The sequence below is a fragment of the Chrysoperla carnea genome, chromosome X (genome assembly GCF_905475395.1).
Source record: "Chrysoperla carnea chromosome X, inChrCarn1.1, whole genome shotgun sequence".
In the NCBI taxonomy this organism is placed as follows: Eukaryota; Metazoa; Arthropoda; class Insecta; order Neuroptera; family Chrysopidae; genus Chrysoperla; species Chrysoperla carnea.
Window position 1 is genome coordinate 10,436,998 of NC_058342.1, and position 11,230 is coordinate 10,448,227.

The window sequence follows — 11,230 nt, forward strand, 5'->3', positions numbered from 1 at the left end:
GTGTGTTGGTGAAAAAACGAATTGTTCATTGAAAGAACTATGACGTAACTTGTTTATTAAAAAAAAAAAAACAAAAACTAACAATTTTTAATGATGTGATGAATGCATTTCGATGTTAATCGAAATTATTTATGAAATTATCCACTTCTGGATTCGATTATTTGGCCTGAAGTGACCAGCTTATTTGATAAGAGAAAGAGTTTTCCTTTAATTGTGGTCAATAGTGTATATTTTTCTAAGGTAAACAATAAAGCGAATAACTATAAAATTATAAATCGAATTTAAATCGCCGTGTCGTTGCAGCACTAATTGAATCATTCTTTAATTTGTAAACATGTTTAGAAAGAAAATCTTTCAAATAATTAGTTTTTTTTTTTATTTTTATTCAAAATTCAATTTTAATTATTACAAAACTCGTATAATAGAAAATCGAATAGTTTCATTATTTTTTTTTACATTTTATAATTGCAAATTAACATAAATATTACTTATTAAAACAAAGCATTTATTAATCGTAGTCCGTATTGTTGTCGTATTTCGCGTTATAAACAATTAAATCTAGGCACAGGTGATTGGAATCTTAATTTTGATTGATTTTGTGACTGGTTTACCACTGAAGTCTGGACTGGCACCTTTATCAATTTGTTGTTTGTAAAGGTTGACAGTGCTTGTGCGTTTTAAACAATGCACATCTACTGTTTTTTCAGAGTTCTTGGAATGTCTGCATCCTTTTTGGCATACTGGAATGGCACGAGTTGTGAAACAGATTGTTTTACCATTGTTTTCAATGGTGTATCTGGTTTGGTGTTTTGTATGACATTCGGTCTTCTTTTCGTGGTTATGTGCATCTTTGTCACTAATGACGTTGGTAAACATGGTTTTTCTTTCAGCAGAATGAGCAGCTGAAGCAAGTTTTTGTTGTTCTACAGCAGGACCTTGGCATGTTTCGTCAACAATAGCCCAACTTGCAGCAAATTGACGTTGATCTTGAAGAAGGGTGTTTCGTGGACATGTGAAATCTAACCATGGCTCATTATTATTTCTACCTACAAGACCTCGAGTTTGACCTTGATATTGATCGTGAAGTGTAACTTTTACAATAAGGCTATCGAAATACACGACTAAATCATGAGAGAATTCAACTCGTAAGTATCCACTTGGTTGCAGATAGATACGCGCATATACTCTGTTGTTGGAGTCTTTCACGTAGTAGCCATCTTTAACTGGCACTTCAATTCGGTTTTGATCCAAATATACAACTACAGCTGAGTTTTCAGCTGAAAAAGGTGCTTGATGATCATAATTTGGTTGTAATTTTAACTCTCGGCTGTATCCTTCATATCCAAATAAGATTTTAACATCCTTGTATTTTTCTTGTTCAGAATCACGGACTAAAATTGTGTATCGTAAATCGTTATCTTGAATTTCACGTTGAAGATGTTTTACAGTTTGTAAGAATATGTGATAGCAGTGACCTAAAGCAACTTGGTAAGTCCTGTTGTTGAAAGTTGTAACAGATGAACCCTCTAAAACTGCAGCAGCTGTAAAAAGTGAAAAAGGAAAACAATTATTTAGTGTTGAAACTTCACTTACTCTAATTTTTTACCCTTCCCTTCTTTAAAGAAAAATCCATATGATTAGAAGGAGAATCCTCACTTTACAGAACAGGTACAAAATACCAGGATTTTTGAAGTAAATATGACAATATTTTTAAAAAGTTCCCGTTGTACCCCAAAAACTTTCGAATTAAATATTTGACATTTTAGAATAAACAAAGATAATATGAACATATTTTTAAAAAAGGAAGGAAGTATTAGATAACCATATTTCGGCTGTCCCAACCTAACTCGTTCCTCGTATGTCTTTATGATAAAGACGTAATGTAGAAGATACTTACTTTCAGATTCAATTCGTTGATACATTGCTGCGTAATAATTACGAAGAGGATTGGATTCAGGTCGGATTGCAACTAAAGAACGTACTGCTTTGTTCTTAATAAGTACGTTTCTAAAAACAACATCGGACTTAGGTGTTTGAACAGTGATATTTGCAGATTCGAAATTTTCTGGTTCGAATTCAACATGAATGTTTATTTTTTGAGTGCTTCCACTTCCTGTGGCATTCACTTGATTTCTTTCAAGATATTTGTATCCAAAATGTTGAATGGTAGACCATAATTTTTCTGTCATATTTCTAGTTACATCATCAACTCGGTCGAATTGTGCTCGAATGTTAAGCCTATCCATCAAAGTAGCTTGAACAGTTAAATTGGCACCAATTGGAGTTTGATGCATATTTTGTTCCATTTGGCGAGCATATAATTGAGCCATTGGTGAACTTTGAAGAGCTTGGCGTCTTTCCTGACTCTTTTCAAATCTTGCCTATAATAAAAAGGACATTTTTAAATTATTAATTTACCTGTTACTGATAATATTGCTCAAACATATTTCTTAATACAAATAAAAATGCTAGACACTTTCGTAATAAAAGATAGATGTACATTTATGAAAGCTGATTGATAGAAATAAATAAACAAATTCATTACGTAACGCAGTAGAAAAAAATACAATACATCAAGATGTACAGAATTTGATCCATCTGATAGATTTGGTAGTAAGAGCTCTGTTAGCTCAGTTGGTTAAGGCGTAACCGATTCCGTCCACAGTGTGCTTAGTGTAGCGGGGTAGATTCCCGCCATCGCAACAAAATTAATTTAGTTAATAGTTGTGATGGGCTGTTGTAGTGCATGGTATATGCTTGAAGAAGGTGCACTCAACCTCTGAAATTGAGGAGCTGATAAATGGAATTATCAGTGGCAAGGTGGTAAAAGACATATGGTACCTCAATGGGCTCTAAAGCCTGAGTGTGTCTTTCGTGGACAGCCAATTTAACCTAACCGAACCTAAGAGCTCTGTTATGTCCAAGTGTACATTCTGCATGTCTGACATTGATGACTACACGTTCACTTTAAATTATTGTCGATTATAGTAAAACTTACGTTTACGTTGATTTCTGCACCACGTTGGTAACACTCTCCGAATTTCATTTTGATTTCAGTGTTAAGATGAGAGTCACCTTGGAGAGCCTTGACAAAGTCTAATGCTGGTGATTGTGTTCCTTTTGTATCAGCACTAACCCAGATTTGATATGGATTTCTGCCATACTTGGCCAAGAACAAAAGTTGTCGGAAATGATTTTCAGCGTGGCTTTTGGCGTGTGATAAAGTAGCGACGTATTTTGGTTGATTTTCACCTGAGAATTGAACAGCAACATCATAAACTTTTCCGACAGCACGATCAATTTCTGATCGGACGACATTCAAAGCTTCAATTTGGCGAGTAACTCGTTGTTCAAATGGTACTTTTGCTAAGTTGGTATTTTTAGATACTTCTTCAGTTTGGTCAGCATGACGATGGCTCATATCAATGGATACATAACGAGAAGTAGATAATTCATGAACATATTCGACATTCAAATTGCTGGCATGGAGAGAATTGCTGAGCCAACTTTTCCAAACAAAGACAATTGGAGATAAAACATTGTATTTTTCAGCCATATTGTTAAGAATGCGCCATTCAGCGGGTGATTGTTCAGATTCTACTTTCATGCGATATGCAATACCATTTTCTTGTCCATAAGTATATTCTGATTCTTGGTGTGGTCTTACATGAACAATATGCCTTTGTTGTTTAGCTAAATCAGACACGGTTAAAAGATTAATGTTTGAAGTATATGGCCAGGTACTGTAGTGAATGATTTTATTATTTTGTTCTGGGTATAATGGTGCCAATTTCATGTTGAGAAGTTGCTCCTTTAAGTTGTATGTAACTCGTACACTGACGGGTAAGTGGACTTGAATATTTCTATCAAAACCAGCAACATACATTTGGCTATCGAATGGTGTAACAAATCCAATTTGAGATTCAATTTTTGATGAGTACAATAATTCAACTTCACTATTTAACATTACATTATCTTTGGTATTTGGACCAATTTGTACTTGTCCTCCAATATTGATGAGTGTTGGTTTGCGTACAGTAAATGTGAATGGGAAACTCATTTCTGTTGGAATATTGATGGTAATATCTTCATCGTTATATAATTTGGTATAGTTGAATTTTTGACCATCACGTAATGCGACAAAAGCTTCACGGAGTAATGTGGGGATTTGTTCGAAAGAATGTTTGTCTAAAGCAAAGAATCGTTTGTAACCAAGATGTTGGAATAAAAGGTTGGCTTCAACTTTGACGTCGTCATCTACTTGGATGTTCAAAAGTTTAGCGATTTTGTCAACCCATTGTTGTGCAACTTTGTTTGATTGTTCTTTGGCAATTTCAGGTGATTCAATTGGTAAATTCTCTTGAACTAAAGCAATCAATGATCTTACACTGGATACCATGGCATTCATCTACATTTAGATAAAAATAAGATTAGTGAATATACAGACAGATTGGGAAACTGATAAACAATAGGACAAGTAGTCTAAAATGTTATCTTACACTCATCAATTTTTGTGAGAGTCCTCCTTCATTAATGTGCATTGAGTAGTGCAAGTAGTTTGGAATGATGTTATCTTCACCTCGCATAACACTCATGTATTGTTTGTAGTATAAGTTCAAATGTTCAAAAACGTGTTCATAAAGGCTGGCGTGAGCATATTGTTGACCATATGTTTCAGGATTTAACATTTTGATGGCTGATCTGGCATTGGCAGCGCTAGAAAAATAAACAAAATTAACGTATATAACAAATATGGTATTAAGTAGAAAAAGCATAAACGTGAAATAACAGACAAAGTTCGTCGTATAGTTAGGGTTCCGTTGTACGTACAAAGTTATAATTTTGTTTCGCCAGAATTATGGGTGTGGTGTGCTGTAACTTTCTATTTAAAAAACCAAGGAACACATTTTTATTTCCACGAACTCTATCGTTACAATCATTCATGGATCTTTCAAAATGCATAAATAACTAAAAAAAGCATTTTTTGTTTGTATGTATAGTTTTCGAGGTAAAGCTCTCAAATCTTGATTTTAGAATCCACATTTTAAAAATTAGTAAATGAGTTTTAAATTTGTTTTTCGTGTTTAAAAACCTATTCAATGATTTTGAAAATAATAGCTTGCTAAAATATTTTATAAGATTTTCATCTATGTTTAGTTAATTTATTATGGCAGAAATAATTTGACTTGAAAAAAAGTCCTACTTTCTTGATAATTTTAAAAGTTTTATATAACTTGCTTTAAAATTTGGAGCCGGGACAATTTTTTTTTTAATTTGGGGGACTATGCCGCGTACATAATAACTCGAATATAGAGAAAGTCTTAACTCTCGACTTAAGATGTAAAACTAAATTATAAAAGTTTAGCAACAGACTCCAAAAATTCTGGAAATTCGGACAAAACTTATCGTAATTAAAAAATTAATAACATGAGATTAAGTTTATTAAATACTCACAGTTCAGCATGTTGTTGCCCTTTAAGTTGACTGGCTGCTTCAATGGATGATTTGATAGCACACCGAACATGTTTGCTTGGTTCTACATGTGTATATTCAGCCATGCGTTGGAGCATACTTGCTGGTGGTTGAGTACGCATGAATTGGAAGACGGCAGCTGCACGAACTTGAGTGGAATCACCAGAGTTGGAGTAAATTTTGTATAAAACAGATCGTGCTTCTTTAGGGTAAGTATATACCAAATGATCCATAGCAACAACCATTAAAAGACGTTGGAAATCGGTTAATGGACGTTCACCTTCCAAGTATGGTTTGAATACAGACAATATTTGAGGATGTGCGACATTTCCTAAAGCACGAATGCATACTTGGATTTTTTTGCTGTCGTCATTTTGTTGAGCTTCTTGTAACATTTGTGATAAGTATGGTATGTATTCCTTTGTAATGAAGTTGTATTTGGTAAGTTCTGATGTTAACTTACGGAAACTCTTCAAGGAACGGCTCTTTTCATGTTGATAGTTAACGAATGCAATACGAACAAGGTCTGAAGTTGCTAATATGGCAGTTTCGTTAAGGTATTTTTGCGATTTGACTTGAGCATTGGTGCTCATTTCATAAAATACTCGAACGTATTCTTCAGTTGGGTGGGAAACATTATTGGCGAGTGATGCTAAGATGGCAGCAGCTTCTTCTCCGCTAATTTTTTTGGTTTGGATCCATTCTTTAATGGTTAATAAAGCTGGACCTGTTCCTGATTCAGTAACGGCATCTCGGTATACTTTCCATGCAAGTTGAGCGTTGACATTTTCTTGTTGTTGTTGTTTCTTGTCAAATAATTTTTGACCAATGTCTTTTAATTCAGCGGCATTCATCATACGGATGAGACCAACTAATAAAGGAAATCTTGATAATAATTGATCTTTTGGAATGAGATTTGGATTTTCAATTTGATGTGAAAGTTCTTGTACAATTCTCATGATTGAATGAGCTGACTCAATTGCGAATTTAACTGATCGACCGCGATTTCCAATGAACAATGGTAATAATGGATTTTCGGGAGCATGTTGTAAGGTTGGCAAGGGTTGATAGTCGTCAGCATCATAACTGCTATCGCTAGTTTCTTCGCTGGAATCAGATGATGACATATCTCGGCCCCATTTATCGGAGTGGATGGAGCGAGTTGACCGTTCACGTTTTTCGTGATTTCTACGTTCTTCACTGCTTTCGCTATCAAAATCAATTTCATTTCTATTAACTGATTGACGTACTGTGTTTGGTTTTCCGGCATGAACTTGATTTTCAGCAGCGAATGGACTGTTGTAAGAGTATACGAGATTTCCAACGGAAACTGGTGATTGCAATTTAGGTTTTTCTTCTGTGGATGATTGTACTTTTTCTAAAGTGATATTGAAGCGACTTACAACCATACCATTTTGGCTGTTGTATAATGTTGGGCTGACGATAATTTTGTTTGTGGTTACTGATGATTGAATGGTGTAACGTTTAAGATTTCCAGAAATTACAACCAAACTGATGGATGATTTCTATAAGTGAAAAGAAAATTATAAATTCTTTTAATAAAGACGGGGTAATTTAAGGTAATGGAGCTTTCGATAAAGGTCAATATCATTCCGATGTGAGTATACTCCTCCCACTTCGTAAAGAATGCTTTTCTTATTTTTAAGAAATTCTTAAAGAAATGTCACAATGCTCACCATATTTCAAAAAAACAAAGAATAAAATTTATATGTAAAATCCTAATTTGAACATTTGAATGGCTCAAAAATCAAATTCATAAATCAATGATACCAATACTTTATTATGAATATATTTAAAAGAAGAAATTTAATACGTACAGATAAAAAGTTTTTCAAATTTCCATTAATGTTTTCAGTGAATGTCTCTGGTAATCCAAAGTGTGCTTCCACAATTTGATCACAGTTGCTGTAGTTTTTAGTTTTAACAATACCAATAATTTCACCATCACCTTTAAGATCTGGTAAAGGTGCAATTTGAGGTCTGTTTTGTAAAACATGTTCTGGCAGAGGGAAAACATCGTAAAGAGTTTCACATTTTCCAGTGACTGTGTCCTCCATCGTTTTGTAGTTGCCGCTGTTTTCATTCATTTCAGGTTTTTGATTGTAACGTGATGACATCAAGTTTTGACCTTGCATATCAACTTGAATTTGAGATACCAATGATTTAATTAAATTGGCTTCCCAATTTGGGATATTTTTTTCAACCAAAACTTGCTTGACAACACCATTTACGAGTTCAATTTCAAATGGTTTATTGTTCAGAGGTAAGGGTTTGTAGTGAAGTTGTTCTTGAGGAATTTCTGATTCCCAACCACCTGGTAAGTTGACATGAATTTGGGCATATTCTGGATTGGTTATTTGAGCACTGAGAAGGTCATTCGTACGTGGATTAATTCGAAGATTGGCTCGTACAAGTACACCAACATATTGATCAGCAACATCGTGTAATGCTGCTAATGTACGTCCATGGACTTTGTATTGGTATTCTGTGTTTGATTTCCAAGCGTTGCTAGTTAAAGAACCAGTGGCGCAGACGTAACCAACTAAAAAAAATCAATTCCAATTAAAAAATAAAACATTTAGAAATACTTAGTGCCTTTTAATAAAAAGAAGATTGAAAGAAGTACATGTAGTCCAAGAATCGAATTTACACTAAGTTTGGCTAAACTTTTCATTCGAGTATAAAATGAAAAAAATATTTAAAAAATGCCATAATATTTGAAACTTTAAGTTAAAAACAATAATTCTTACCGAGCAGACAGACGAAGAATGACTTCATCTTGGTGGCACTCAAAAACAAGTGTACTGATTGAAGATTTTTGTTGCAATTTTATAGTAAATTGAAAAAGTAAAGTAATTGAGTTAATACGTAAAACCAAAATAGCTGAATTTCATTTTTTAAGATAAAGTTTATTCTTTTTGTTATAAATGTCTATCTATAAAATTTAAATTGAAAATTAATAACATGAAAATGATGAACTTTAAACATACACGTGTTAGTGTTTTCTTATCATTTATGAATATTCTGTGTAAATTATTTTTAAAAAAAAGTACACGCTTTCAAATTATTAGGAATTTTTAGGCTGCAGTCACGAAAGATGCAATCGAAATTTAAAAAAAACTGTCCATTCAGATGAAGTCGACCATCATGGTCTGTCTATACTATCAACTTTTCGGATATTCCGTGTAAAACATTGGAATAATAAATATCTCATAATGTAGGCTGTGGAGGTGGACGTTGGCTAAATTATGTCCCTCAATTTCCTTTTAGATTTTATTTAAAATATTTAAAAAAATTTGTGTTGCCAGTAAAAAAATGTGCTATTTAGCATAAGAGAGGTTGGAAAAAAACGTGCATTAATTCTAATTCATGAACTACACTACATAGAAAATTGCGACAAGTTTCAATTGTATTATGACTTACCCCGTCAGCACTCGCAATTTGATCATTTAACTCACGCTTGATTTAAAACATAATAACTTTCTTTTTTTAAATGGCAAATGGGGTTGAAACTTTTTCTATTTTCGAATTATGGATTTTTGAAAATTTTTCAACCCTCTACCGTTAAAAAAAATTTTTTTTCAAGTTCTGTGACAAATTGTGAGAATTCACAAAAGTAAAGGTGCAAGCAAAAAAATATTTACTAAACGGAAATTTTCGTACCTGTTCGTGTATTTTTGATCGTTTAATATAAGTCTCAGTAAATTAAAACAATTTGTGCTTGAAATATGATGAAATTAGTTAAAATGAATTTGAATATGATTGGTCTGCTCTAATATTTTCATATTCATTTTCATCAAACTGTTTTTAATAAGCTAGTGCATGAAAAATTAATTGATATAAAATTATGTCGAGGTTATGATTTACAAAGTTATAGAGTATTTAAAGCGCAAAATATTTCTCGCTTTTGCAGAATATGTGAGAAAATTTCTCATCACCCACGTAAAGAATATCGAACGGCTGACGTGAGTACTGATGGGTTAACTAAATGTTAATTTGTGTTAGTAAAAAATATCTTGAAAAATATAGAATCAGTTACTAGCTTTCTTCAGGCTACTAGAGCGTGCTAATGACCAAAGTCACCTCAAATTTAAATATCTAAAAAAAAAAATATATATATTCTTTATTTTTTGTTTCGGATCCACCATTCTCTTTAATCATGGAAGTCTTTCTAACAATATATATATATATAAACGAGATCACCAAGGAAGCGCTGAAAATTAATAATTTTCAAAGGACTTCATGCTTTAATTTTTGATTAACCTTCTCCTTCCTCTTAGGCGTTTCCAGGAGAAAATGAATCATTAAAATATAATTTCATAATAAGTGTCATTTTGCCAGTTAAAATAAATTCAATTTTCGAGCTTTTCAAAATCTTAAAACCATCTTTGAACATCTTTTATAAAATTCTGAAGAGTAATTATAGATTTTTTGATTCTAAAGCCTCAAGTTTTCATTGTTAAAAATTGTTTAATTGTGAAAAATTATTATGAATTCTTAAAAGTGGTATAATATCGAATAGTTTATTTTTTTGAATTCAGTTTATGTATTTGAATTTTATTGTGGTTATTATATTATTGGAGTGTTTTGCTTAAACAAAAACTTGGACAATGTCGAAACAAGTAATAACCTTTTAACAATTAAACAAGTTTGAACAATTCAAAATAACAATTAAACAATTTGAGGCTTTAGAATCAAACAATCTGTAATTACTTTTTAGAATTTTATAAAAGATGTTCAATCATTATTTTATGATTTTGTAAAGATCAAAAATTTAACTTATTTCCAATAATTTTCAGCTTTGAAAATAATTCGGGATAACTCAAAAACGGTGAACTTTATGAAAAATCTCAAGGCGCATTTTTTAACGAAAAATTATTTAACAATCTTAGGGTAGCTTTATTTGCTTGAAAAACTTGACATTTAACTGTTTCCATGGATGTTAGTAATTTGGAATAACATGGATGTCAGTAATTTTCGGCATATATCATGTTTACCTATCTTTAGCAAAATGCTAGAGAGAGTTATATTTAATAAAATTTCAAATTTTCTAACTCGGTGCAACATATTGACCCCTGATCAATTTGGATATCGAGAAAATACAAGAACTACAAATGCAATTTTTGCCGTCACGGTTCATATTCTCACGAAAATTAATGAAGGTTTTAAAGTAGCCTCTTTATTTTTTTATCTTTCTAAAGCCTTCGATCGCGTGAATCATAATTTACTCCTCTCCAAAGTTTTTGCATATGGTATTCGTGGCCAATGTTATAAACTTATAGAGTCATATTTATCTAATAGAGCTCAATTTGTTGAATTAAACATAAACGGAAATACTTTCAAGTCAAGGTTGGGTGCAATCAGGTCTGGAGTCCCTTAAGGATCTATTCTTGGGCCATTGCTGTTTCTCCTATTTATTAAGGTCTTGCCAAATTAATTTAGTAAATTATTTTGTAATGCTGCAACTCTTTGCTGATGATACGACCATCGTTGTTTCACACAAAGATACCGATGAGCTTATGAAAGTCATTAACAATGTACTGAAATTAATGAACCAGCTATTTGCTTAGAAAATCCCTTCCCGAAAATCCCTTCGAAAAACCAGCTGTTCTCCACGAAAACGATTTGCTTCTAAATCGTAACAAAACAGCAATTGTATTTTTTGGTGGTGGTGTCACCTTTACGCATAATCTGTTTGTAAGCAAACCGACATTTATAGGAGTTGAAATAGATTCAG

The 11,230-nt window shown here is 32.5% G+C and overlaps 1 protein-coding gene across 1 annotated transcript; it reads right to left on the minus strand.

Annotated features, from left to right (window-relative positions):
* Positions 1-483: 483 nt before the first annotated feature.
* LOC123302315 (vitellogenin-like) lies at positions 484-8,308 on the minus strand. Its single transcript, XM_044885190.1, has 7 exons — positions 8,244-8,308; positions 7,311-8,035; positions 5,455-6,998; positions 4,500-4,716; positions 2,999-4,408; positions 1,898-2,381; positions 484-1,541 (listed from the first exon to the last, which is right to left on the minus strand). The coding sequence occupies exons 1-7, from the start codon at positions 8,269-8,271 to the stop codon at positions 559-561; spliced, it is 5,391 nt and encodes a 1,796-aa protein (XP_044741125.1). The 5' UTR covers positions 8,272-8,308; the 3' UTR covers positions 484-558.
* Positions 8,309-11,230: the final 2,922 nt, after the last annotated feature.

Bases quoted from the DNA above. Each gene is read 5' to 3' on its own strand.
- LOC123302315 (XM_044885190.1), bottom strand. From the start codon at position 8,271: ATGAAGTCATTCTTCGTCTGTCTGCTCG. The intron at 4,717-5,454 runs GTGAGTATTTAA...TTATTTTTCTAG, and splicing joins GGGCAACAACATGCTGAACT to CGCTGCCAATGCCAGATCAG. The intron at 2,382-2,998 runs GTAAGTTTTACT...TTTTTATTATAG, and splicing joins GTGCAGAAATCAACGTAAAC to GCAAGATTTGAAAAGAGTCA.